At 51.7% G+C, this 27,247-nt stretch overlaps 10 protein-coding genes across 10 annotated transcripts; 5 read left to right on the forward strand and 5 right to left on the reverse strand.

The window, feature by feature from the left end:
- Window positions 1-443: 443 nt before the first annotated feature.
- On the forward strand, window positions 444-1,752 carry M406DRAFT_15980 (uncharacterized protein; the record flags this gene model as incomplete). The annotated part of the gene is made up of 2 exons (XM_040915402.1): window positions 444-1,512; window positions 1,610-1,752. Coding segments are annotated over 2 exons (1,212 nt in total), but the record flags the coding sequence as incomplete, so codon positions are not given.
- Window positions 1,753-2,540: 788 nt separating this feature from the next.
- M406DRAFT_358138 (uncharacterized protein) lies at window positions 2,541-3,926 on the forward strand. The gene is made up of 4 exons (XM_040923806.1): window positions 2,541-3,046; window positions 3,124-3,226; window positions 3,314-3,483; window positions 3,611-3,926. The coding sequence occupies exons 1-4, from the start codon at window positions 2,838-2,840 to the stop codon at window positions 3,729-3,731; spliced, it is 603 nt and encodes a 200-aa protein (XP_040772892.1). The 5' UTR covers window positions 2,541-2,837; the 3' UTR covers window positions 3,732-3,926.
- Window positions 3,927-4,135: 209 nt separating this feature from the next.
- On the reverse strand, window positions 4,136-5,799 carry M406DRAFT_267124 (uncharacterized protein; the record flags this gene model as incomplete). The annotated part of the gene is made up of 2 exons (XM_040917858.1): window positions 4,136-5,526; window positions 5,604-5,799. 2 exons carry the CDS (start codon window positions 5,797-5,799, stop codon window positions 4,136-4,138), a joined length of 1,587 nt encoding a protein of 528 aa, XP_040772893.1.
- A 1,074-nt stretch (window positions 5,800-6,873) lies between these two features.
- Window positions 6,874-9,216, reverse strand: M406DRAFT_108956 (family 76 glycoside hydrolase; the record flags this gene model as incomplete). The annotated part of the gene is made up of 4 exons (XM_040915326.1): window positions 6,874-7,375; window positions 7,477-8,624; window positions 8,693-8,797; window positions 9,129-9,216. 4 exons carry the CDS (start codon window positions 9,214-9,216, stop codon window positions 7,298-7,300), a joined length of 1,419 nt encoding a protein of 472 aa, XP_040772894.1. The 3' UTR covers window positions 6,874-7,297.
- A 2,181-nt stretch (window positions 9,217-11,397) lies between these two features.
- On the forward strand, window positions 11,398-12,186 carry M406DRAFT_222190 (uncharacterized protein; the record flags this gene model as incomplete). The annotated part of the gene is made up of 2 exons (XM_040915613.1): window positions 11,398-11,936; window positions 12,018-12,186. Coding segments are annotated over 2 exons (708 nt in total), but the record flags the coding sequence as incomplete, so codon positions are not given.
- A 114-nt stretch (window positions 12,187-12,300) lies between these two features.
- On the reverse strand, window positions 12,301-14,169 carry M406DRAFT_266817 (general substrate transporter; the record flags this gene model as incomplete). The annotated part of the gene is made up of 3 exons (XM_040917828.1): window positions 12,301-13,049; window positions 13,157-13,702; window positions 13,773-14,169. The coding sequence occupies 3 exons, from the start codon at window positions 14,167-14,169 to the stop codon at window positions 12,301-12,303; spliced, it is 1,692 nt and encodes a 563-aa protein (XP_040772896.1).
- Window positions 14,170-15,054: 885 nt separating this feature from the next.
- M406DRAFT_74842 (uncharacterized protein) lies at window positions 15,055-16,268 on the forward strand (the record flags this gene model as incomplete). The annotated part of the gene is made up of 3 exons (XM_040925771.1): window positions 15,055-15,192; window positions 15,268-15,959; window positions 16,043-16,268. 3 exons carry the CDS (start codon window positions 15,055-15,057, stop codon window positions 16,266-16,268), a joined length of 1,056 nt encoding a protein of 351 aa, XP_040772897.1.
- Window positions 16,269-17,210: 942 nt separating this feature from the next.
- M406DRAFT_358142 (uncharacterized protein) lies at window positions 17,211-18,140 on the reverse strand. Its single transcript, XM_040923807.1, has one exon. It carries the CDS (start codon window positions 17,931-17,933, stop codon window positions 17,280-17,282), a length of 654 nt encoding a protein of 217 aa, XP_040772898.1. The 5' UTR covers window positions 17,934-18,140; the 3' UTR covers window positions 17,211-17,279.
- A 1,712-nt stretch (window positions 18,141-19,852) lies between these two features.
- Window positions 19,853-21,327, forward strand: M406DRAFT_342599 (uncharacterized protein; the record flags this gene model as incomplete). Its single annotated transcript, XM_040921787.1, has 3 exons — window positions 19,853-20,518; window positions 20,588-21,128; window positions 21,290-21,327. The coding sequence occupies 3 exons, from the start codon at window positions 19,853-19,855 to the stop codon at window positions 21,325-21,327; spliced, it is 1,245 nt and encodes a 414-aa protein (XP_040772899.1).
- A 346-nt stretch (window positions 21,328-21,673) lies between these two features.
- Window positions 21,674-23,453, reverse strand: M406DRAFT_64992 (uncharacterized protein; the record flags this gene model as incomplete). The annotated part of the gene is made up of 5 exons (XM_040924910.1): window positions 21,674-21,701; window positions 21,735-21,974; window positions 22,040-22,826; window positions 22,886-23,032; window positions 23,096-23,453. The coding sequence occupies 5 exons, from the start codon at window positions 23,451-23,453 to the stop codon at window positions 21,674-21,676; spliced, it is 1,560 nt and encodes a 519-aa protein (XP_040772900.1).
- Window positions 23,454-27,247: the final 3,794 nt, after the last annotated feature.

Raw genomic sequence — 27,247 nt, forward strand, 5'->3', positions numbered from 1 at the left:
GTCTTGCTACTTGTCAGCTTGTTGTCCTCATTTGAGGGGACCATCATCAACATCTCCTTGACTAATTTCCCGGAGAGGGCGCGGCAGCCTACATCCTGTCATCATGGCGCAATAGATTGGCTACCATGTATGGTGATCCTTACGGCTGTGGCGGAGGTTGACTTGATGAACTGGATGGAGATCTCAGATCTGGAACCATATTAAAAGGATAGACAGTTCCTCGACGGCTTGGCAGATGATAGAGGGCACAACAGACTCGTTTCACAGGCAAACAACTTGTGCTTTTTTGTTCTCAGCCCTCTACCCATCCAGCCAGTCAGCAGTAAAGCATGTCTCTTCCGGCTTCATTCCGTACCGCTTTTGCGGCGGCTGCGGTCATCTCCTCGCTACACAGCACGCACGCGACAATCCTGACCCGCGACAATGTGACCACAGTCAACACAACGGCCTCTGTGGCCGAAGTCTGTGGGCCTACGACCGCAAATGTCACATGTGTCAACCGTTACGGCTCCTACCTGCCCCCTACCTTCTCCCGCGACCCAGACCCAGCGGTTGCCTACACAGGGGCCCTGGTCCCAGACGACCCAACCTGGGCTCTCGTGCAGGAGGCCGACTTTGTCATCTACGACAAGCAGCGCGGCCTCGAGCTCCTGGGCAGCGAGCCCAAGATCTACCGTGGCATCCTCGACGTCCTCAACGTCATCCACGAGGCCCCCGTCTACGTCGCCGAGGTGAACAAGCTCTTCGTGACGCAGGACGGCCCGCCTGGGTTCCAGGGGATCCTGTCGCTGGATCTCAACTACGACCCGCCCAACGTGTCGTTTGTCGAGCTGGACCCACCCATCTACCAGCCCACAGGCGGCGTGTACAACCCAGCTGACGGCATGGTGTACCTGGCCGTGCAGGGTTTCAACGAGTCGCTGCCCAACGGTCTGAAGCAGCACGCGGGCATCGCGCGCTTCGACCCCAAGACCCTCAAGTCCGAGTGGCTGCTCAACAACTACTACGGCTTCAACTTTGCCGGTCCCAACGACATCACCATTGACCCTGTGGGTGACATTTGGTTCACCGACACAGACTACGCCTACGTGCTCTCGGTCTCGGAGGCGCCCAAGCAGCTGCAGCTCGCCACCTGGCGCTTCAGGCCGTCCACGGGCCAGGTCCAGATCATGGACACGAGCCTCGACTACCCCAACGGCATCGGCTTCTCGCCTGACGGCAAGACGCTGTATGTGACCGACTCTGGGCTCGAGAGCTACAACTCGGTCCCCACCGAGGGCGAGGGCAACTTCTACAACTACCCCATCTACATCCAGTTCAACAGCACTGGCCCCCGCAACGTCTTTGCCTGGGACGTTGCCCGCCAGGGTGGTGATTTGAACCAACCCATCATCACGGGAAAGCGTGCCATCTTCCAGTCGCTTGAGGGTGCCCCTGATGGGTTCAAGATTGCGGCAAATGGTTATCTGGTCATTGCTGGTGGCCTGGCTCCGGGCGTTGATATTACAGATCGTACGTACTTTTTTGGATTTTCCCCACACCTTGTTCCTCTGCTTATTAATTCATCACGCCCTTTGCTAATCGTGGGGATTCTTTTGCGTCCTTGCAGCATACGGCAACCAAATTGCCCGTATCCAGACTTCTCACCCCGTCGAGAACATCCAGTGGACTGGAGACGACCTGAATACGCTGTGGCTCGTTGGCATTGGTGGTTTTACCAAGGTTGAGTTTAACCTTACTGGTCCGGATCTGGCGACATTTTATACCAGCAGCGACTAGATAGCTGCTTTGAGTGTAGACTAGACTGAGGGGCGGAAGCGGCCTGTTGCCAAAAAGTGTTACTATAACTTCTCATTCTGTTTTACTTTTCTCTTCTTCGTATAGGCTAGAACTAGAGGGTCTTCCTAAACCTGGTATAAATTTACTGCTTGGTACATATTTGTGGAGGAACCATCGGTTTTGACTAAAGAAGTAATCGGCCATTGGGTACTTTACGGGGAGGGGGGCCATTTAGAAGTTAGTGTTGCAGGATTAACCTGTTTCACCTGAGACATTTTCTTAGATGAAAAAATAGACTAGACCTGATTTGGTATATATAAATCACATGCTGTCAGATTAGAGTCCTCTTCACTGCTGCTTACTAAATTCTCAACAAACCTATTCCAAATTGTTTGACCCCATGTAAGTAAGCTGCCGGAGAATATCTGCGGGGGCCGAGGAAACAGGCTGGCGGGAAGGAGACCAGAGTATTATCTGCAGGGGATGCCGTGAACTCAAATACTACTCCTTTTTCATGCAAGATGTAATCCCTAGCATCCTCTGCAACCTTAAGTATTCCGTAGATCTGCTTACACGTATGCAGAATGTAAGACTGCGGCCCGCGTTGGTTCCCTGGAGTGGATCTAGAACCAAGGGCTGACCAATACGTACCGGTACTTGTGTGCTGAGCTGACCTTTGTTTTTCACATAGCAAAAGGACCGGTCCGCTTTTTCTCGTCTTGCGCCCGTTGGAATTTGATATTGGCAATCCCTCTGCTTGCAAAATGCACAACTTCCATCTCTGGATGGGATTGCCTTGTCTCAGCCACCCCTGCTGATCAATTGATATCAGAAAAGGTATCATTTGTCATCACATCTCAAGTTCTGAACATCACTCAGTGTTCACCGCCCGGTCTTTCCTCTATATAAGTCTCCTCCGGCTTGACACAACAAAGGACTTTGATATTTCGAACCAGACCAGTCTCATCAGATCCTCACAGACCAAAGCTCGACCAAAAAGAACTACCACAGCACCAATTTCACTGCCACTCATCATCATCACCACCAGCACCACCACAATGGCTTCCTACAACCTGCCCGCTCCCCGCCGTATCACGGCCTCCAACCTCCCTCTTCCCTCTCAGCACGCCAACGATGAGCACGCCGAGCCCGGTGTCGAGGTCAGAGTCGACTCGCTGGACTGCCCTCCCATCCCAGGCTTTGACGGTGTTCTGCGCCGTGCCCGCGTGGCCACCAACAAGCAGGTCCCCGCCAGCAACGATGGCCAGTGAGTATTTCTAAACAGGTTGCGCCTTCAAAGTTGGAATATCATTGATCATATCTCTGACGATAATTCTCACGTAGCGGTGACATCCCCCTCGACGACGTCCCGGGCTTTGGCATTGTCCTCCCCGGCGGTCTGAACATGTATTACATCGACGTTGCTCCCAACTCTGAGGGCACCATGGTATGTGGACTTTTCTCCCCCCCTATTCAACCCAATGTGTACCTCCAAGAGAACCCCAACTGATCAGATATCTCTCTTCCTCTCCAGCACCGCACCACCTCGACCGACTACCTAGTCGTCATCTCAGGCAAGCTCAGCCTCCTGACCCCTGAGCCCAAGCCCTTCCAGATCAAGGAAGGCAAGGCCAACTACAGCGAGCCCATCGCCACCGAGTGCCACCCTGGCGACGTCGTCTTCCAGCGCGGTATCGTGCACGCGTAAGTTTCTTTTTTTTTTTTTTTTTTTTTTCCCCTCCTCATCTCCATCTCTCTGGTCTTGAAAGAGTGATTGAGTGCGTAAATCCCGCCGTTGAACTGCTCGCTAATCTTTGTTTGTCTCTTAAAGTCTGTCCAACCGCACCAACGAGTGGGTCCGCCTGCTGGCCGTTGTGGTCTCTTCTGAGACCAACAAGGTGCCTGTCGAGAGTGGCAGCCACAAGGAGCTGGCTGATGCCTGGCTCCCTTAGGCTCCCCTTTTCAATGAAGTAGTTTTGAGAAAACCATGCATGCATAGCAATAGAACATGACGTTGGAGGCTTGGTACAGTACACTTTGTGCCGGTTAGAGACGAGATCTCTCTCCCGTCATGTATATATTGGACTGGGTGTTTTTAGATTTGATAGGCAAAAAGTTTCAATGGTACTGCATCTCTTTGATAACGGAAAAGAGTAAACGTTCGAGACGTGACGTTGGTAGGCACGCGTGAATATGTCTCAATATCAGATTGTACGAAACTCCTCATCATCTTCTGGGAGAATGAGTTGTGAGACCATTGCCAGTGTTGCCTGATGTTACGTATCCCTTGGTTTGAATAGTAATAAATTATTTTCTTTTCTCTGTCCAAACATAGTCTAGATGAACCCCAATTCATTCACTCTTTCTCATCCTGACCACTCTCCGGCTCCTTAGCCTTCCTAGATTTGAAAAGAAAAACAACACAAATAGCCACGCCAAGTACCGCGAGGCCAATCCCCAGATAATACGCAGCCCGATACCCCTTTAGCAACTCTTCTGCCGTGTCTCCGCCCCCATTGACCTGATACTCCACCGTGCCCGCGATGCCCAGCCCAAAGGCAATGCTATAGTTCACAACAGTATTCACAAGCGAGGCGGCGATCCCCTGGTGCTCGCGTGCCACCGCGTTCGAGAGAATCAGGGTCGCGGCGGGGAAACTCATGTCCATGCCCCAAGGTGTGATGATGAGGCTTACAAACGTCTGCGCCCAGTAGGTCTGCTGCACGGGACAGGTCGCCATGAGGATCGTGCCGACGGTGAACGCCACCAGGGCACCCAGCATGACGCGCGGCGGGCCAACTCTGTGCAGGAGCAGGCCGACGCCCGCGGCCGCAAGCGCTCCCGAGATAATGACGGGGACGAACTGGGCACTGCCGAGTAGGGGTGATGCGCCTCGGAGCTCGAGGATGAACTGCCACGTGTACCAGACCCAGACGCCGAAGCAGCCCCAGCCGCAGGCCACGGCGGCCAGAACAAAAGCCACTTCCGATGTGAGGGCGTCCAAGGGGACGAGGGGCCGGGCGGCGTAGCGCATCTCGATGAGGAAGTAGATGGCGATGAAAATCAGGCCCAACACCAGGGTCACGCCGACGTAGGGCTCCTGCCAGCCCACGATGGGCGCCTGGTTCCATGCAAAATTGAAGAGAACGAGACCCACCACGCCGAAGAGGGCTCCAAGAATGTCAAGGTGCGTATAAAGGTCTCGAAGGGAGTGCGGTCGGTCTTCTCGTTTCGACGCAGGGACCGCTGGTATGACGAAATAACCCAGGACTACCGTTCCTGCAAGGACCAGAGAGAAGCACCAAAACGTCCACGGCCACCATGTCAAGGCGAACAGGCCTGAGAATGTCGCCCCGATGACGGACCCGGCTGGGGCAGTGGCTGCAAAGGCGGCAAAGGCCAGCGACTTCTTCTTTCCCGGTGCATAGGTCGCTCCTAGGAGAGCCAGTCCGTTGGGGAGGACAAGAGCGGGCCCAATGCCCTGCAGGACTCTGCTGAAGACAAACAGGACGTGGCTGGAGTAGACAGCCAGGCCACAGATCATGCTCCAGAAGGAGAACCAGGCCATGCCGATGAGGAAGATTGTCTTGTACCCAAAGGTATCCCCCAGCCGTCCAGAGAATAGAATGAAGGTGCCTACCGTAAGACTGTACCCTGCCAGAAGCCACGACAGATCGGGTGACTCTGCTAGACCCCAGGTTGCACCGACAATATGGATGATGGATAATATCTGGCCCAGACCAGCCTCTGGATGATCCCAAAATCAGTCATGTGTATCTGTATGTCAATGTTACGATGAAGACGATAGGCTATAAGGAACTTACGTGTAAACAACTGGCCAAGACATATCACGGCCACAAACAGCAGCTCCCGATACCACGGCAGAGTCTCGGCGATAGACCGTGTTGACCTCGTCCGCTCTAACGCTTCTGCGTCTCCTCCATTATCGTCGTCTTCCAGACCGGATTGTGAGGTAACAGACTGACGCCTCTGCCCTTCCCGCTCGTCTTCAGCAGTCATGGTCCCTGCCGCTGCCGTGTCGAGAGATGTAGCCTCGCTGCCGCGGGCTTTCTCTTTAGCCCAGACACCGGAATTGTCCGCGCCAGACTCGTTCATCGCCCTTGACCTACGTTACGTCGTCGTTTTTGTCTTGAATCGCAGAGTCCTAGGCCATGTGAAAGATGGAGAGAGCAGGTTTTTCCTCTTTTCTTTTGCTTGTCTTTGTTTGTTTTTACTGCTGTAATGAATGCCAATTAACATGGGAATCACGGAATCTTTATGTATGCTAAGAGAAGCAAGGGCGCGGCTCAACACTGTGACGTAAAGATGTCCGAGAATTTGCCTCGCGAGTCGCGAAAAAACCCACGGTAGCCCGTAATTCCGTATATCCGGCAGCAGGAGCAACTCTGATTTCCAAACCACCTAGTAATCAGCGAGAAGCCCGAAAACGAAAATACTAATCAATAATGGATCTTGACAGTGTAGGAAGATGCGGGCAGAACCCGTTTGTTCTAGGATCGGACTTTTTCTTTTCTTCCCTGGTCTATTTCCGTGATATATTCAGCCTCAACGGCCCCACGCAGTGACACTCTGTATTGACGACTTCTCTTTGTTTTGGAACCGCTCACCTCTCGTAGCCAATAAACCACATATTTCTGGGGCTTAGCACGTCTGATGATAAATCAATGTCAGATATTCGATTCCTTCATTTCAAGTCCATTCAAACAAGAACTGGATTCCAGATTTTCCATGTGTCAAAACACTACCCTCTCCGTGACTAAGTACTTTGCCCAAATGCACTACGGACATTAAACCCCCACATCCCAGTCGGCGCCGGGAACGGCTATCTTTGTGCGTTTTTACGGTTTTACCCATCACCACCACTGGCTCCTGACCTCCGTCTCCGAATTTCGCAATAATCCATACCGTGTGCCATGGAGATAGGCTCCTGGAACCCAGTCTAAATACTAGCTAATCCCGTCCCTCCAGACAGACATGCAGACATATATGCTTCCTTGCCATGTATAGCAGACAACATGAAAGCCTTGCTGCTGCCCTGGACTGCTCACCTATGGCGATCCTGACTAGAAAAATATAATCAGAAAGGGAAGTCGATCGAATTCTCTCCAAGTTCTAAGTAGCTTTATGTGATGTGATTTGAAGATACTTTGGTATCTTCTCTTTGAGTAGGTTCTGTCCCACTGCTACTACCCAACAACATATATGTCCCTTTCCTACGCCTCAGAACGCCGAAGCCCCCCCACATTGCCCTATAGAAGGGGGGAAAAATTTCGTGTGAAGGTAAAAGGCCATAATTACCCCCAGAGACATGAACATCCATGCATGGCATCAAAAGATAAGGAAATAGGAGGGAGAGAAAAAAAAAGTAAAAGACAGCACTGAGCCAGCGAGAATGAGAAACAAAGGGTACAAGGAGAAAAGACCAAAAGAAAAGAAAGGTCTTTCCAACACCATCAGCCGCTCTCCATTAATATGTATTTACCGAGTCGCGTGGACTCTAGTCGGCGACCATCCAATACGAGCCTCCAATCATACCGGCGAGAACCAATGTCGTCAAGATGCCCGCACCAGCCCTCTGCTACGTGTTAGCAAGACAATTCACCCAGAGGCAAAGGAAAGGAGCCTGGGAAAAGACGAAAAGGAAAGAAGAAGAAAAAAAGAATGAGTAGAACTTACGTCTCCTGTGGTGATGGTAGTTGTGCCCGACACGGAGCTGTCGGTCTTCTGTGAGCCGCCGGCGGCATTACCAGTCGAGGTACCACCATCATCAGCTGTGTAAGGAGCGGGGGCGCTGGCGATCATAGTGGCCAGGACGGCGTTGAGGGCCGACATCTGCTGGCCGACGCCGTACAGGCCGTCGCTCACGCCTGTGGTCCATTTGAAGGGGCAGGCGATGCCGCTCAGCACGAAGCCCTCACTGCCGTCGGTGGTGTCAACACACAGGACGGCAGCGGCCTTAGCAGTGGTGAGAAGGTACGGGTAGATGGTGTCATAGGTCGATGACATCATCTGGGTAACCTGGGCGAGCCACATAAGGGTGTAGCCCTTGAACGAGTACTCGTCAGTGGTGCAGCCGTCGGTGGGCTCGCAGGGGGGCTCGAAGATGATCTGGTTGGTGCTGTTAAACATGAAGTTGAGGGTCCTGTTCAATAGGCCGTTGACACGTTCGGCCCAGATCTCGGAGCCATTGGTGTAGTTGTACATGTAGGCGGCGCCGTGCATGAAGATGCCCGAGTTGTAGGTCCACTGAGCCTTGTCGATATCGGTGCAGTTGACCGTGCCGGTGATGCCCGACCCGTCGTAGATGTTCCAATCCGCGTCCATGTAGCCCACGCCCTGCATCCACTCAAAGGTTGTCGTGGCCCACTCGGCATACGACGCATTGCCCGTGTACCTGGCCAGCCGCGCGGCGACGTTGAAGAAGCACCCCGTGGCGATGCTGTTCTTGTAGGTGTAGCCGTTGTTCCAGGTGAAGATCTGCCACCGCAGCCCGCCGTTGCATGTATCGTTGGCCGCCTCCCAGCGCCACACGTACTCGTTGAAGACGGCCTGCGCGGCCGCCAGCCACTGCACGCTACCCTCGGTGGCGGCGAGGGCAGTAGAGTTCGGGTTCATGAAGTTCAGTTCCGCCGCCGACATGGCGGCCATGGCCCAGAAGCCCTGATCGTCGTTGCCCTCGGTCAGGGTCTGGTTGGTCGGCATGTAATCGTCGTCGTCGCCCATCTGGTGCTGCATCGCCTGGTACGTCTCGTTGTTGTAGGTATCGTCGCCCGTGTATGCCCAGTAGTTGATGATGGCATTGAACATGCCACCTGCCTCCCACCCTGCATAGGGGAATGAGCTGGGGGGTCAAGCAAAGAGAGGGGGGTGCGAGGTAGATTTTTAAACGTACAGTAGTATGGAGAAGGCAAGTTGCCCGGCGTGTCGCCCGTGTGGTTGCCTGTGTAGTATCCCATCAGGCCGTATGCGATCGTTGAAGCTCCCTCCGCTATAGAGTCTGTACATATTGCGTGTTAGGAAGCAAATACAAAAAAAAAAAAAAAAAAAAAAAAAAGGTAGTTGGTTTCCTATGACGACGGTGGTCACGCTTCCAGATCACACAACGAGTCCGTGCCCGCGCCACCACCGCTTCGAAGCGCCATAACAAAGACGATGACGGCCCAAGGAGGAGAGGCGTTGCCTTCGATACAAGATCGGGGAGAAGAGAATCGCGCGTCGTTTGTGATTGTGCGTTCATCCACAAAATCCTGGGCCCAGAAAGAAGTAGAGAAGAACAACAAAGCTGAGGATGTGGGATTGCATTGTTGTCAAGAGCCGGGTGTACGAACCTGTTGATGTCCAATCAATGGTGACGGCCGTCGCAGCCGGCAGCAGGACCGTGCCCACCGCGGAGAGCGTCCATATTGAAGATCGCATGTTGCTATGTGTGTGCGCGTCTGTGTGTGTGTGTGTATGTGTAAATGTAAAGGAGAGAAGGAGGAGGAGAGTGTGCGTGCGTGTACGCGTGCCTCTGCCACCAAAGCAAATGAAGGCCTCAAGACCAACACCACATCGGGTCTCAGAGGGGACAAGGGCGGCAAGGTTGGTGATAATTGATGTCGTCCTTGGGCGGGGCGGGGCTTTCTTCTACTGGCTGCTGGAAAAAGAAAAGTAGAGGAGAAACACCAAGACGCAGTTCAATTCAAGTCGCTTGTGAAAGAGCGAAAAACAAGCAAAGCCAAGGTGGAAGCCAAGTGAAAGGTCGGCAGACGGCAAAAAACCAAGAGAGTGACAGGCAGCCCAGCCCCGATCTGAACGGTAGGGCTTTAATGGCAGTGCAGGATAACAACTAAGGTGGATACGCAATCCCTTTAATTGTGGACCAGAGATCCTCGTGTCCACAAGCGCCGACCTATCCGGATGGACGTATGGGCCAAGGGCAGACCAAGAGGACATGGGGACATGACAGGGCTGGGGGGGCTGGTTTGGTTTTCCATTCCAAGGCGCATAAAGGGAGAGAGCACAAGAGAGAGGCCTTGAAAGAAGAAAAAAGAAGAAAAAAGGACGGCCCATGTGAAATTGCCAGAGTGATTGATTGAGATCCTTTTCTTTTCTTTTCGATCACGTCACTAGCACTGAGGAATGTAAGTGTGGGTGTGTGCGTCGCCAAGCTGTCTTTCACTGTCATGACCGAAGTGAAGCCTCGCCTCCCGTCTTTGTTTCTGTTGCCAAAGTACAAAACATCGCTAGGTAGTAGTTACGTATTGCCCGTAGTACGTAGCACAGGAACTGGTGGTAGGGCCCCATGTATTGGAGGAGGGTCGACGTCGCTTGCTGGGGATTGCGTCAACGCAGGTCTTAATGCCTGCGCCACTTTACCCCTGAATCGTCGGGTGGGTCATTGAATCAACAAACCCTCTCGTCTATACAAAGGCCCTCTGCCGCGCGCCTGTCAGCTGTGTGTCATTGTAGCCTCTTTCTACCGTATCATAAACAAAAAGAGCTGGACTGGTTAATGAATGCTTTGACTTTCTTTAGCGTCTCGCCTCAAATACAGGCGGGTAGATTCGGTGGCGGTGCCCCTACCTTTTTTCTCTTCTTTGAATCCTTGTCGGCGGCCGAGGGGGACTCGTAATCTCCCCTTCAGGTCATGCTGAACGAACCAGTCAGACTGGTTTCCTGGAGAACAGGCCCCTCTCCTCCAACCTTGCCCCTCTCGCCCCCGGCCACAACGCTCTGTGTACGCGGGATGTGACGTTGAACACTCCACTTATGGAGCACTTCGAGTACTGAATATGTATGTATAAATAGGACTTGGGACCTGAGAGGAGCTCAGGGATCCAACTTCAGGGCTGAGCTTGAAGATCAATATGAACGCCGACTCTTCAGGTAGGTTTCAGGTGGAATGAAAATGAAAAAGGAAGAAAAGATGCTTGGGGTCGAGGCCCTTGGCAGGTGCAGGTGGGGGGAATATGTACGATTGTCATCATCTGCGATATGACAATAAGAACGAACCTTCCCCTCTCACAGCTCGGTTACAACGATATTCTCTACAGGGGGCGGGGGGCACAACGTGTTTGCTGGTACAGGCGAATTATCTCCTGCACAGTTGCTCTTAGAATTTCTCTTTCCATCACATCGCCTTCGCTGCGATGCCTCATGGATCTCGGATGTCAGTCAAGCACTGCATATGTCAGGTGTACTGTATGTAGGCATATATGAGATACCCAGGTGAGGCTCGAAATCCCCCGTTACATGCACCGTCCACACTAAAAAGGGTTCGTCATTTCCTTTAGAGTTGCAAGATATGCACATAGTAAAATGCCAAGATAACAAGAAACTCTCCACCGAGCTCTTTCCCTGCGACTTTTTTTTTTTTTTTTTTTTTTTTTTTGGAAACAAACCGCACTTTTCAAGCCAGTGCAGACCATAAGCGACCAGATCATGTCTGGTCCGCAGTCCGACAATTGGCGCGCGAGCTCCGACTGGCGCTCGAGCTCGAGACCTGTGTGGCGCCAGGATCGAGATCCTCATCAACAAAATCAGCGCCCACGTCAGCCTAACAATGCTGAGCAGCAGTCGCAGCGGCGGCAGCAGGCCGACGGAGATGGAAATGCCGCTGAGTCGATCAGAGAAGGGCGCCGCATCTACCTCGGCAACCTCCTGTATCGCGTTCAACCACAGGCAGTCCAGGAGATGTTAGAGGCCAGCGGCTTCGAGGGCTTGTTCGAGGCCATCCACATTTCCATGGATGCCGTCTCTGGCCGCAACCCAGGCTACTGCTTCATCGACTTCAAGACCCGCGAGGACGCCAACTTGGCTCTGGAGTCGTTGAACGGTGTCACGATCCTGGATCGCCCTGTCAAGGTCGGTCCTTGCCAGCCAAAGACGCGCGCGAGGGCCCATGAATACCAGCCTACATTCCAGAGGTGGGGCGACTGGGTCGGATCCGAAAGACGGAGCTCGCCCGGAGACACCTCAGCCGCTTCACAGGGGGGGAAGAAGAGAGAGCAAGGCCCGTATGCAGCGTTGGACCACCTCAAGGAGGTGGAACGGGCAGATACGCCACCCAGAGTATACGTTGGAGGCATTGGAAAGATGGTCAACCAGGAGGAGAATGACAAGGAAATCAGAGGGTACTTTGAGGGGTTTCAAATGTTGGTCATCTTGCCCCAGGATGCTGTGGCTCAGGCTCCTCCACAAACATCACTACTGACAGCCTTTGTGTATCCAAACAGCGTCGCCATCAGTAAGCGCATCACGCCGCACCCGGATACGAGATTGCTACCAGGCAACCATCATTACTGCTTCGTCGACTTTGAGACCGTGGAGGAGGCTAAAGCTGCTATTCAAGCTCTCAACGGGAGACCAGTTGTTGGTGGGAAGCTTCGGCTGGGAATGGCAAAGGTTCTTCCTGAAGCGCTGCGGTGAGAAAAGAAAGAAGGAAAAGCAGCGTCACCCCGGCAGGTTTCAGCCCCCCGCCTCAACTCATTGCTAATGGCAGCCTTCTGCTGTCCCTAGCTAGCCTTTATGCGCTGCTGCTGCTGAGCCTGAGCCTGAGCCTTCTGTCTTGAGCGTAGATTTCTCCAGCACACCGTTCTCTACATCCGCCACACGCTGACCGCGATGTGCCGTCTCTAATAAATCCAGCCGTTCGGCCTTGAGCCTCGCAAATGTCGTCTCTGCGTCCCAGACCCACGGTGTCGGCGCCGCAAACAACAGATCCATCTCTTCGAGCGTCCTCTGGTTGCTCTCTGGGTACAGCGCCCACACCATGGGCATCGCCACCATGTTGCAAGCTCCAAAGATGTACAGCGTCTTCTCTCCAATAGCGTTAAACATGACGGGGCAGAGCAGGGTGAGCCAGCCATTCCCGATGGACCAGCCCACAACGCCCCAGGCATTCCCCTTGGCCCGGACCTGCAGGGGGAAGATCTCGGCCGGATACAGCCAAGGTACCGTGACCCAGGTCGCCCCAAAGACGGACGTGAAGATGAAGACAAACGATGCTGCGGCAGCCCCATATGCAGAAGCTTTGGCTGTGTCGCCCGCGGCGCTCGCATTCTCGCCCAGGCGGGAGAATCCCCCAGCCAGGAACATGGCCACCCCCTGCCCCGCTGCCCCCCAGTACAGCGTCCATCGTCTGCCAATGCGATCTAAGGTGAAGACGCAGATGAGCGTGGCGAACATGTAGAAGACGTTGTTGAGGCCACTGATCCAACTACTCTTGGTCGCATCGTATCCCGCGATGGAAAAGATGGTGGGCGCGTCTATAGCTTCCGTGTCAGTCACGCGTCTATTATCTTGACAGAGCGACACCAGTAGAGAGGCTCATGAGCTTCTCCACCAGTGCAGGCCATTGCAGAGGGTAACTTACAGATAGTGACACCGGCAATGCCAACCCATTCTTGGACAATTTGAAGCCAGATCACGAGCTGCACCCGTCTGCCGATATGGAGCTCTCCTGACCCGATGCCGAAGAGCATGTGCAGGTATGAATTCTGGGAGGACTCATGGGACTCCAGTGCATTGATGTTGCGGATATCATGGTACTCTGCTTCGGCCTGCGCAAGGCCCACGGCATCACTGCCGCGCAGACGGCGGAGGATGAATCGTGCCTCTTCGTCGCGACCCACTTTTACCAGCCATCGGGGAGACTCTGGGAAGAACCAGACGGAAGCGAATAAGAAAAGGAGCGGGATGATCTGGAAGGCAATGGGGAAACGCCACACGATCGAGGAGTTTCCGTTGTCAATAAAGGACAGGCCGAACTCGAGCCAGTAGGCGACCACGACGCCAAAGATGTTGAGCGTAAACTCGATGGCGACGAACTGTCCACGCGAGGTGTGCTCTGCCGTCTCGGTTGCCCACACCGGCACAATGGAGTTGAGTATGCCTGTGCCGATCCCGTTGACGGCCCTTGCTGGCGTAGTCATCAGTACGTATAATCAAGGAGCTGGCCACGAAGGGATGTACGTCGAAGTTGTGCTCACCGCATATCATCCACTTGTGGTTCTGGGAAGAGCACTGCAGGCTGGCTCCCACGACAGCCCACAGAGCGCCTAGCGCAATGGTCCGCACCCTGCCGACTTTATCACCGACCCAGCCGCCAAGGAGACATCCAAACAGCGTCCCTAGGTAGTATACGGAAACGATGCCACCCTTGAGCAGCGCGTCCGTTGTCACAACAGTGCCTGTGTCCTCGTCGACATATCCAAAGCCCATCAACTGCACGTAGTCCTTGGCCGTGTTGACGCCACCCATCATGCCCTGGTCGTAGCCGAAGAAGAAGATGCTCAGCGCCGCAATACTGTTGATCGCGATGAGGAGAGCGCGCTTCTCGAGATGGTTGGCCACGTTGAAGCCACAGAGGCGCTGTAGTTCTCCCATCTTGATCAACCTTTCATTCAATCTGCGTTGCCCCTCGATATACAAAATCTCTGCCGCAGGGGTAAGCTACATTTATCAGAGTTCTCGACTATCTCAATTTAGGAGATACCGGAAGGACAACAAGGGAACATTGAGAGTACCTTTTCGTTTGTCTTATACCACGAGTCACTATAGGCATTTCTCGCCTCGTGACATTTAATCATCTATCAGAGTCACGTTCGGCCCTCCAGCGGATTTGCAGACAAACAAAGAAGTCCAAGGACGACCGCGATCTGCGTCACTCCATCATACAGCCGGTGCTCGTCGGCACTGCATCGGCTGCAGGATCAGGTCGTACTCATGCCAGTCCTACAGGCCCTAAGAGAGGAGTGTATCAGGCCCCTCATGGTACCACAGTGGCTGAGAAGTGCCCCAATCAGAAATAAGAAACACTTCGCCGAGGCAAAGAAAGGCCGAACTGTGTTACATAGTGTACATTGGATCTGCTGTGGAACGTACCGACATGCACCCATCATGAGGAAAACAGATCCGCATTCGTGGAGAGTGAGGGGGGAAAGAAGTTCCACTGCGGAGATCTCTGGGTTCATCAACACCCCATGGGGAAACGAACTGAAAGACGTATTGATTGTAGCCTGCAATTCCTTCTCAGCCCCTCACTGCTGGTATACACTGCGATCATAGGCGAATTCTTCGTATAATTGGCATAGAATTTAGTGGACGCGGGCCGGTCCACTTTTCGCGCCGTTGCCTTCTCACAAAATATGGATCCTTCAACAAAATTCCAACCTCACATGGCTGCAGCGGGTTTTACGTAGTAGAAGATGCGAAAACACGATTACAAGAGATTGTTCGGGTGCTTAACAAGCCTCTCCAATTGTCGTTAACATGCGTCATGAAAGCCCTATCAGAGACAACCCTCCTTACTGGCCTGGAGGTGTTCCGCAGCAGGTTCAGTGTCATCCGAGCCCCGTTTCTGATGACCAGTTGCAATCTGAAATTCAAGGCTGGCTTCAGTTTCTGGAGGTAAGCACATTTGAAAAAGAGCTGCTAGCTAGGTCATCACGCCTGTCGGACTTAATCGCTGACCCATCGCCTCAGGAGAGTGCCGTTACGAGACCAGCTGGCCATCCCCCTGACGACCAGTTCGAATTACAGCAACGCCGTGATCTGATGCTCAGATGGATCGCCATGACCCAACAAGAACGTGATGCCTACTATGTCAAGTCTCAACCTCGCAAAAGATGGAAGCCGCCCCCTGCGTGCTTCAAAGCACCGGCTTGGGAGGACGACACGCTTGTCACGGAGCTGACTGTCAACTGTTTGGCACCGCAGCCCATGAGCGCACGGAATCGTGCCATGTGGACCAAGATCCGCATCTTATTGTATCACTTCGACGGCGAGGACGGCCCCGTGATCGACGATGGCAAGGCGGCCGTGTGCATCCCCAACCCAGCCCTCGGCCCAGGGTCGTCTTTGACCACGATGCAGGCGTTTCTGATGTGGAGATACGTCGAAAATGCCAATTTCAAACGTATGGCCATGACCAGCACTGGCACCGTGGTCTTCCCTTCATACGGAGGCCGCGGGCCGCTGCTCCTGGCTGACCAGCAGGCTTTGGACACAGGTCTCCTGCTGCTGTGTGAGTGTGCCAACAATGGCCTGATGGAGGCACATGCACGTGTTCGGCCTGATGAGATGTACGAGCTGTGGAATCTCATCGACCCGTACGTCCTGAACAAGTCGATTGCGGAGCTGGTGACGATGCGTGGTGGTTCGGAATCTGATGGAGCGTGAGTACCAAACTTTCTAGAGTCATCACTCATAGGATTCACGGAACTAGGACTTTTACTCCCAGATTGCTGACTTTTCTTAGATTGAACATGGAACAACCAATCCTTGATATCTTGGAGAAATGCATGTCAGAGCTCAGGGGTGGCATTGACGAGTGGATGGACGATATCGAGAGGTATGCGCCAGGATATTTGGACATGGAGGCAGCAGGAAATGGCCAGGCACCTGACTACGACTGTACCAAGTTGAGAGGCTCGGACGAGCTGGCTGAAATACCAAGGGAGGAGTTCGATAACTCCAAGGCATGAATTTTCAAGAGTATGTAACGTCAACATGAACCGCACGGTATAGCAGCGAGCTGACGATATTAACTCCTGCATCCAGCACTCATACCCCGCGGGTAAGGACGAGGCGTGACTACTTCTTCCTTGATATATTATCAGAGCTGCAAACACATTCTGGGAAGCGATGTGGAGGCAATGACGACTGGGTGCCGGGTGCAATGTTTACGCCACAATGCTTGCATTAGGAAGACACTATGCAGGAGATATCTCCTGTTGACACTTGAACGTTGCGTTTCAACAACATCATTGGCAGCGACAGGTTGTCAATTCACCCTTTAATGTTCCAATTCCACATCCAAATATTCATTTTTGGGTTGACATTATACCCCTTTCCATCAGTCCAGTACACGGCCATTCCTTCTTTCCCCCTGACAGTCCTCTGCATATTGACCTCCATAACGGGTACTCTACGCGGTACAAACACGGTCACTTTTCAATGAGAATCTAGCAAGAACTTATTCACCCGCGGAATAGAAAGCACCCAGGACTCCTTCTTGACAGGAGGAGTTGGCAAGCTTGGCAAAGGCCCACGGAAAGCTGATGGCTGGCTCGCTTCTTCGTGGGCCCCGTGTCTGGAGAGCGGGATGGTGGTCTCAGATGGCAAAGAGTGGAAACGACGTCGCAAGTTGGCCAGAGATATTCTGAACAGGAAGCTCACTGGACAACCAAAAACTTTTGAGCCTTTTGTCTCAAACTTGCTCGACAAGTTGCCCGGAGACGGCACTGTTCTGGATCTACAAGACGATCTGATCAATTTCACCAAAGACGCCATGCTCGATTCTCTCTTGGGATTCGACGTGGAAATGGCAAGGAAGGAGTGCAACTCGAGTTAGCAAGCTGCCGATTACTGCTCTGAAGTCATTCATTGGCGTTCTCGGCGGTCTTTCTTACCCAGACCAAATTCTTGATTCCAAATTGTAAATTTCTGACATTGTTTTCAACTCGTCTCCCACCTGGCGTCGCAGCCACCATCAGTCAAGCTGCCGCGCGCTGGTTCACGAATTCGACAATTTTCTTGTTCAATCCATTATCCATTGGCATATGGTGCCCCTCCTGCGAGCGAATGACCACCGGGTCCTTAAAGCACTTGACAATGATCTCGCCCTGATTATGCCACTCATCCTTCTCCGCGATCAGGTGCAGGCTCGGGATCGTGATGCTCTCCGCGGCCGGCACACCAGGCTCGCCGGGCTGCCTCTTGCCTCGGAACGGCGACGTGCAGCAAATCAGGACGAAGAACTTGAGCGCATCGTCGGGCTCGTTCTCCTGCAGCCACTTGACCAGGTGCATGCCGACTTTGGCCCCCTGTGAGAAGGCGATGATGCCGACAAAGGGGCCCTGCTTGTGGTAGATGTCGACCAGCTTGGGCAGGTCGGCCCACTCCTCGTGCTCGACCTCGTGGTTGTTATTCCACTCCTCGTTGCCCTTGCCGTCCCAAATCCACTGTGCGAAATCGGAGCCCTCGAAGAAGGGGAGCATGCCCGGGCCGGCGCCACAGTCGATGATGCCCTTGGGAGTGACGAGGTCGTATTTCCTGTCGATGAGAATGTTGAGCTTGCGGGACTGGAACTGATGGATGTCCGGGTTGGTGCCGCCTCCGTGGAGGCAGAGGATCTTGGGTTTGCCCATGGTTTGTCTTGAAGTGGTGTCAAAATGAAGTCTGTGGTTGGGTTGGTTTTGGTGCTTTGAGGGAGGTTGTTGCTGGGAATGTTCGGGAGATTCGGTGAATTCGAAAGCTATAGGTCTCAAAGAAAATGAATATTTTACATTTGGGGGTGGGGTGAGGGGTCAAGAGACAAAATCGTCACAGTTTTGGTATGGGAAAATGCCAAAGAGCAATCAATAGCTGATAATGACCTTATGTGCCTGTGGTGGTATTTGACGGTATGGACAAAGCACCCTTTTCTGTTGCTTGTGGCGGATGCATCTCGGAGACCGAAATGAGTCCAGCATTGGCTGCGGCCGCAGCCTTCGAGGCGCATCTTTGATTTACATCCCCGATGCAACCTGCGATTACGCTTCACTAAGCACCGTCCTAATCTGGAACAGATGTTTAACGTTGGGAAATACTGCAGTAGAATACACTATGATTAGAATCAAGTCAACGCGCGTGGCAGGTCGGGTCAAACGCGTGGAACACTCCATAGCCGGGCAATATTATTCCTTGATGAAGACGCATTCATGTCTGGTCGCAGCTCAACATCTCACACAGAGGGCCCTAGCCTTGGAGGGAAAAGAAGATAGAGGCATATAGATATTTCATTGAGCAACATAGATTTCCTGTTCTCAAGAAAATGCTGTCGCTTGACTCATGGCGTCGCTGGAAATTCATCCGCCATTGCATAAAGGCTCATCTTCCTATCCATGCCCTAACAGCTTGATCTCATAAAAAGCCCTCAGCCGAACCTAGGATCGAGTGGCTTTGGTGATAGAATAGGATTTTTGACCGCTAAGAGTCTTTGAATGATCTAAAATTTTCAGCTAAACGGTTACGTGAAATGTTGTACAGATGTACTATAGCTGCTCGTGAAGCTCTCTTCTCTATATGTGATGTACGTCCTTGACCTGCTCCCAAATCCAATGAGTCGTGAACTCATCATAGGTATAGAAGGATTTCAAATTTGGAATCTAGTTCTCCTAGCTTAGGTACTATTTATTACGCCATTCAGCCATTGCTCAACCAGAAACGACAAGGTTGTTCACCGGTACCAGTTTTGTAGTCATGGTTGTTGGTGTCGATTTCCGTATTCATAAGAGATTGTTTGATTGGATGGTGTTTTTGAGCCCTCAGTTGTGCAATTGTAGGGTTATCGTGACTCTCAGAGGAGTGAGCGTTTGCAGACCTCGTCACTGTAGTAATGATGACCGCTAAAGAGCTCTGCAAGCAGTTTCATCCTCCTAGTCTTAAGCTTAAAGAACGATTTAAAGGCTAAAATACTACGCTATACTGCACTAAACACCACGTACCAAAGAACTCCCAGGGGCGTCTCGGCAGAGAGAACGGGCGCTAAGTGACATCATGACTCCGTGCTCCAATATCCTCTATCCTAGCCTCTTAGCAAACCATGTGAAAAGATGATGCATGACGATTCGTCTTTAATAATTGTAGAGGGGACCCGCCTCACTGACCTTCATGGCGTCACTGGAAGTCATCGGATGTCTTTGCAAGCCATGTTAGGGCCGACAATATATTCAGCATTTCCTTGAAGATTAATCTCAGATTGAAGCCAGCTGAAACACATCCATCGACGCATTCTGCAAACACAGCCCAGCATGGCGGCTGTAAACGGGGGGACGAATAATGATGTTTCGGGCGAAACAAACGAGGGCTTGGGGCACGAGCGCGGTTTCGATCACCTCAAGCACCAGCGGCCTCATCACTCGGTTGGTTTTTGGCACCCCCATATGAGTAAAGTACGGAGGCACGTAATTTTGTTGTGGATTAGAACTGGTCAGTTGGACAATGCTGCACTGCTTTTTGTCACTGCTCCAATTCCAATTGCGAATACTGACGTCGATGCGCAGTCGTGGTCCTTCTGGTCGCTATCATGGCAGTCTTGTCACTATACTGGGGCGTTCTGTTCAGGGTCGACGCAAATCTGCGATCCATCTTGATCAATGTGGTGGATTTCGACGGTCAAGTTGCACCGTACAATAATGTGCAGCCAATTGTCGGCCCTGCTGTCACAAGCCTGACTCAGCAGTTGTACGATTCGTCTGAGCCGTCTCTTGGATATACGACGGTACCTTCAACACAATACAATAACGATCCACTCCAGGTCCGTGAAGCAGTATACAGATGGGACGCATGGGCCGCTATCGTCGTGAACCCTAACGCCACAGCCCTCTTGCAAGAAGCGGTCGCGACGGGCAACACCTCATACGATCCCACAGGAGCCGTCCAAATCATAATACAAACAGCACGGGACTCTACCACAATGCAGAGTGATATCCTGCCCTACCTCGTCCAATTCATAGAAGAGTTCTCTGCCATGTTTGGACCCATGTGGGGGCAAATTATCATGTCAAACAACAGCCTCACGCGGGAGAACTTAGCGAGCGCCTCTGCGGCTGTGAACCCGGGCGTTGCTCCGCTTCTCTACGATCTGCGACCCTTTCAGCCGCCTGTTGCGACACCTACCGTTAGCATCGGCCTGATTTATCTCATCATCATGGCTTTTTTCTCTTTCTCCTTCTTTTTGCCTATACACATGGTAAGTTTTGGAAAGGTCACTCATTGGCGACAGTTTACTGCGTGACTGACAAACTTCATTAATTATTAGAAATACATTCAACCGCAAGGTCATCCACCACTACACTTTTGGCAGCTCATCATATGGCGCTGGCTCGCCACCGTTGCATCATACTGCTTCATCAGCCTCGGCTACTCTCTCATCTCTCTCGCCTTCCAGATTCCCTTCACGGAACCACCCGCAAGTCACGTCTACTCTCCTCCCCCGTCAGGCGCAACGGCATATGGCCACGCCACATTCCTCGTATACTGGCTAGTCAACTACCTTGGGATGATCGCACTCGGCCTAGCATGCGAGAACGTCGCAATGATCGTTGGTCAACCCTGGGTCGCCTTGTGGCTCATTTTCTGGGTCATCTCAAACGTCTCGACATCCTTCTACAGCCTCGATCTCGCTCCAGGCTTCTACGGATGGGGCTATGCTTGGCCGCTCCACAATATTGTCGAAGCGAGTCGGCAGATGCTTTTCGATCTGCATTCCAGGATTGGCCTGAACGTGGGCATCCTATGTGTATGGGCGGCTATCAACACAGCGCTGTTTCCTATTTGCTGTTACTTCATGCGCTGGAAGGGTGAGCGGGAGAAAAGGCAGGCTGAAAAGGACAAAGACCGCTATGTGGTGGAGACTGAAGATGGGGAGAAAGAACTTCGAAAGGAAACGGGAGAAAAGCCACCGATTCGAAAACGAGGCTTCCTTAGAGGTGTCTAGGTCGGTGGGAATGCGCATTTACAGGACTTCGATACTGCTTTGACGAGGCGTTGGCTTCATGATTATAAGACACGTTTTACCTTTCAAGAGCCAGATTTAGAGATAGATGAGTGCAGAGTTGACGGCGCAAGGCGAACCAAATTCGCAGTGAACACTTTTTGGGCATCATGTTCAGACAAGAAATCACGTTGTTAGATAGAAAGGGTGGTGGCGCACTAGAGCATCCAACTAAAGCCAGCCAGATTTTGGCTCAATCCTTAAAGCAGATACTTACGGAGTATGCAGATACAAACCCGAGAAAGGTAATATCTGAACAACACAGTTCCTAAGTGGAACAGAAGTTTTCAAGGACACGTCGCACATGCAAAAAGATGAAATTTTCTTGACTTCAGATGAGTAGTTCGAAACCTAGTATCGCCGCCTCTCGGAATAATACCTCCGCGCCGCATTTCCTCGCTGCGGCATGTACGCGTCGTAGTGGACATCCTCATTGTACTCCCCGTGAATACCCTTGGCGATCTCATGAAGATCGATATGTGCCACAGCATCGTTTCCGTCGAATATACGGGCAATCTCTTCAAGTGTCGGCCCCTTGGTCTCGACGTAGAAGAACCAGACAAATATGAGCTCGACCACATCCCACATTGTGTAGAACAACATGAAGTACCAATGCTTAGGGAAGCTGTCCCAGGCAATCTTATTCGTTTGACTAATAGTGCATATGTTAGCAGCGATATGTGGACTAGGTGGTTACTGGATGGATGAGATACATACTTTCCCACCGCGAGGATGGCCTGAACGGTGATATTCATGATCATCATGCCTTTGGCACGCAGGTGGAAGGGAAGGATCTCTAGGGCATATGCCACCAGGAGACCAGAGAATCCAATATCGTAGAAGATACCAAAGATCCAGATGAAGAACAGTTGACCATAGCCGCTTTGGACATTGGTGAGACCAGAGTTCTCGTACACCGCACCTGTGGCTGTCCAGCAGGCAAATGACACGACCATTCCTGATGTAGATATCAGGAATAGGGGACGGCGTCCAAATCGGTCCACGTTCAGAGCGGCGACGATAGTGACAAACAAGTCAAGAATGGTCTTTCCCGTGGAGATGGCCAGTTTCTGGTTCTGATGCGTGATGCCCGCGCCCTCGTAGATGGTGTTCATATAGTTCGAGAACAGAGCGTTCCCGGAGTACTGCGAGATGATCCCGAGCGAGATAAGAATTGCCAGTCGCCACCTATTTCCCTTTGTCCGGAAGAAGTCAAGGTATGAGGTTGCCTTGTCGGTATCTCGGTCCATCTGGATCGTCTGCTTAATCTCCAGATACTCGAACTGGACAATGGCATCGTGTACGTTTCCGCCGGCGTGGTACTTGGATAAGACTAGCAAAGCCTCGTCGTTCCGATCTTTGTTGACGAGGTATCGTGGTGATTCAGGCAACCACCAGATGAAGATCAATTGTACCACGGACGGGACGATCTGAATTAGCGTGATAGAACGCCACGACCAGTCATTTGGAATATATGCGGTGCCCCATCCAATGGAAGAGACAACTTAGGGCTCTGTCAGCGTGTGTACCTGATGACAAGGAACCTCTAGCGACGGAACTTACGCAAGGCACCAAAATTCCATAAACAGTTGTAGATGGCTGTAACAGGACCACGGTGTTGCGGATGACAAATTTCGGTCAACAGCAAAGGCGAGGCCATCTGGGACAGCGAATTGCCGAATCCAAGGGCAAAGCGACCGCAGATGTAGACTGAAGTCCGGTCAGCAGAGCTTTGTGTCTAGTTGAATTCATTAGATTACGACACAAACTTACCTGCATAGCCGTTACAAAACGCCGTCATGCATCCTCCGGAAACCATGAATAAACAACCAAAGGTAATGGCAACCTTGCGGCCGAGATGGTCAGCAACATAAGGTGTGATGAAAAAAGACGCAATCGATCCGATGTTGAACATGTTGACCAGGATACCGAGTTTGTTATTGTCTGCAATGGCCTCCCCAAAGAACTCCTGCCACAGCTGGAGCTGCTGGGACGTGTTGATCAAGCTGCCATCGTACCCGGTGGTGCTAGACGCGATCATGAGGACGAGTGACATGGCATACAGCTTTCTCAGGTGAGGCTCCTTGTACCAGGTCACCTTCTCAAAGCGTGGGCCTTCGGCCCGAGCCATGTCAACCTGAGCCCGGGCTTTTTCTCCGCTGGGTTCTGGCATTTTGACCTGTCGAGGATGTGTTTTACGTTTACTGAGGACTGAGTCTGGCACTGGTGGACGAGGATCGCGTGCATCGCCAGGTTGACGAGACAAAGGCACAGAACAGTCAGACGAGGAGGATCATGAAAGGTTGAGAACCCATTTGAGCCGGTAATCATTGCTATATCTATGGCCAGGTATTCTCGCAACGGACCCTCCCCCATCAATCGAAAACAGTTATGCCGCGAAAAAGCAACACGCAGGCCCACCTCAATATGCAAAATGCGACTTCATTGGCAACTAACACTGGTGGTGTGTGGCCAACACTCGCCAGTGGCTAAACGGGCCTCTGGAGAACGCAAACCAGTCCCGATGGATCCAAGGAGGCTTGCTAGGACATTATGCATGTGTCTATGGAGTCACGTCTCCGGTGGGGCCATGACCTTGTGAAAGTCGTGGATAAATTCCCGGTTTGACGGGAGGTCTGTACCGTGCTGTGGCTGACACTGTGTTGCAGCAGGGCCCTCGACAATATTGGCTTAGCGGCATCCTTCTCCTTGCAGCACTCAGCGCTGACGGCCCTTTTTCTTTTCTCTCTCCTCTTTCTCATCTCGTGGGAAGGTGGCACAGGACTCTTTGCCTCATTTAAATTGCATCCAATCGCCTCCTCGCTGTCCCGCGCAGACTACAACGCGGGAAGGGCCGATCTTTATCAAGAGGGCTGTTCCCGTCCGCCGCCTTCACCCGTCAGGTTAGACACCTTTCCCCGCATCAGAGGGTCGGCTAGACAGTGCTGAAGCAGCCTTGCTCCAGGACGGGAAATTCGGTCAGGTAGATTCCGGGGGTTTGCCGCACATGGAGCTAGCCCCGATCCATGCGTTCCACATATGGGACCTTCAGATGTTCATTGAGGGAGAAACCTCAAGTAGGCACGTGGTGGGGTATCATATGATGATATTTAGCACATGAAGCCGTCGATCGCTGTGTGCTTTTTCCGAGGCTTTGTAGGAGATATGGAAAGCAGATGTACTATATAGTGTGACTTTTGTTTCCTCCCTTCTCCTGGAGGCTGAAACGTCAACGGTAGATTGCAATGTGAGCTACTGTAGGTCTAGAAGTTAGGTGGACCAGATGCCTGCTGACGGCCTCTCAGGTTGAGGCAAGGCGTCCCGTAGCCCGAAATATGGCGCCTTGATTTCGACCAATACCTATATCGCTGTGTGATATATGGTGGTCAGAGGATAGGGTGAGTGGTATAGTTTGAGCTGAAGGAGGGATGGCAGATCTCTTGGTCCGCTTCAGCTTTGGCGCCACACTGCACAGCAGGGCTCATCGACCCACGGTCTTTTTCACAGACGACATGCTATTGTTTGAGTCTTATTCCGCCGCGTACAGCAGTAACTGTGCTATACTCGGGAAATCAAGAATTGAATCTGGATAAATCGGTAAACTCAAGTAACCAAGGCAGCTGTTCACTCCACCTATGCGCTACTTGGATCGATACGCAGACCATCTCGAATATAGATTCGAGTATATGTCCGCAGGGGTCTATCTCAGAAGGTGCAAATTGACATGGTCTATTAGGGTGTCAAGACTCAGAAGAGAAGTTTGTCGACATCATTTCGTGTTCTCATTATCAAAATAGTCCAAGGTCGTTGTCAAGTCCAAGACCTATAAGTTTACTTCTCTTGGAAGAGATGTACTATACTTCAATACGCTTCGAATCTGTACCCGACTGCATTTCTAGCTCTTCTTCAAGGAGGAAGATATTTACTCAACAGCAGACACTGTTGAATACGTAACGCATACTCCGAGCGAAGAAAGTGGCTGGCCCTGAATTCTACAAAAACATGGAGCTTGAAGATTCTCAAAATTTTGCTTTTGAACAATACATTTCGGGGTTAAACCAAGTCAGTTGAAATACATGTGCACGTATGAAATTCTCAATCTGATACGAGTAAGTACTTTAGCATTCTTAGCGCTCACTCGGTACAATTTTCTCGGGAGTAATGATTACAAGCCTGAGATCTGTTTCCGAACAATATTGAACAAAGTCATGATGAGAAACGAAAATTCCCTCCGCCATCCACAATTCCCTTTCTCCAATGAAAGCAGATGTCCTTGGGGCGAGAAAAGAGCTATGATACTTTTCTAACCAGCCATCCATCTTCAAAATTTGGAGGTCTGCTCAAGAGCAACTCGAGCAATCCTCGCTCTGGACACGAGTGATGCACGCGCTCGAGCACACCAGACACGCGTTCGGGTTCTCGGTATCGCACGTGCACTCGAGCGCACAATCGTCCTCGCCACGCTCAACACATGTGAAGTAGTCTCCGCCGTAAATGCAGTTGTCCTGTCTGGCGGCGATGTCGGAGCTCAGTCCGTTGCCATTGGGAAGAGCCGCGGACACGACGGCCAGAGCGGCAAGGACGAGGATATTCTGGCCGAGTGGTTAGTCGCTCAGTTCATTGATTCTCAGGTTGAACGGAACTGCTGTGGAGAGATCGGTCTAATTACCTTGGAGTAATGCATTTTATTCTTCTTCCTTTTTGGGGGAATTCTCGTGGGCAAGTCTTTCAAGGTATAGAGAAGGCTTGGACTTGTTGGTGTGTGAAGGTGATGAGGGAATGATGTACCTTGGCTATTGGAATTTGGGGACTTGCGTGTTACTTATATACAATTGACGATGGACACAAAATGTGACAGACATCACGATTAGCCTCACTTGAACTACTGATAACGAGACTTCCTACAATGCTAAGCCTCAGGTGGACATACTTTCAAGCCTAATGAGGTTTCCATTTTGCAACCATATGGGCCTTCAACCTTTCTTCTAATTGGTCTGCTCGCCAGAATAGTCCTCATTAATGTAGGCAGCCATAGCAGCCTCGCTACCCGACTCGGATTTGGCTGAGGCATAACCCACCCAGTGGAGATAGACAAAAGGACAAATGATCGCCCACAGACCACAAGAAGGATGATTGTTACTGTAGCTAGACACTAAGTGGGTCGAGTGGATTGAAATACAAGGCTGACTAGCTATTTGACCATGTTAGGAGAGACCATATACCGATCCATTGAGCTTTTGCTTGTGGATGAAACCAATCAGTAGTTGCGATTCCTGCAGATACTATGGAAGAGACGAACCTGTGGATATAGTATTGATCGACATTAATGCCTATTCAGAAAAGTCTGGATCGGGCAGTGTCCTTTTGCGTATTTAATTAGGTGGTACATTGCAGTCGAGTCACAGCTGCCAGAATCAGCATCCTTCACCTGACTACCATAGTAAAAGCCTACATATGGTTCCTTCTCCGAAAAGCATCGCATGTTCAAAGTGGATTAGGACAGAGACAGATCGCTTAGGAGGTGGTCGTCAGTGGTCGTAGCTGGCATTTCGCACATCACTCCTGTGCAGGTTCCAGAAATGCAAGATAAACATTGCTATTGTACTAATTCGAAGTGGTCAATCACGTATCTCTAAGGGTGCTATCAGCTGGCTGGTTCTGTGCTTTCAAAAGATGAATTGATTCTGTCTCCTTTAACACATGTGCAGGTCACACAGAAGCAACCTAGCAACTCAGCTATACTCATCGATATATGGCCTGTAAAACTTGCCACTATATTGCTATGCATTTCGGAAGTGACACCATACGCAACGTCTGGAATGTTTGACCCCCTTCTTATCAGATCTTAAAACCCTCCCCGTGATGCCTCTTTTATCTGATCGAGAAGGATCACCGCCAAGATTCTAGCCTTAGCCAGCCCGCTTT

This window comes from Cryphonectria parasitica (genome assembly GCF_011745365.1).
Source record: "Cryphonectria parasitica EP155 unplaced genomic scaffold M406scaffold_8, whole genome shotgun sequence".
NCBI lineage: Eukaryota > Fungi > Ascomycota > Sordariomycetes > Diaporthales > Cryphonectriaceae > Cryphonectria > Cryphonectria parasitica.

Excerpts from the sequence above, each read along its gene's own strand:
- M406DRAFT_358138 (XM_040923806.1), top strand. The coding sequence starts at position 2,838 with ATGGCTTCCTACAACCTGCCCGCTCCCCGCCGTATCACGGCCTCCAAC. Across the intron at positions 3,227-3,313 it reads CCAACTCTGAGGGCACCATG|CACCGCACCACCTCGACCGA; the intron begins GTATGTGGACTT and ends CTTCCTCTCCAG. Across the intron at positions 3,484-3,610 it reads CAGCGCGGTATCGTGCACGC|TCTGTCCAACCGCACCAACG; the intron begins GTAAGTTTCTTT and ends TGTCTCTTAAAG.
- M406DRAFT_358142 (XM_040923807.1), bottom strand. The coding sequence starts at position 17,933 with ATGGGCAAACCCAAGATCCTCTGCCTCCACGGAGGCGGCACCAACCCG.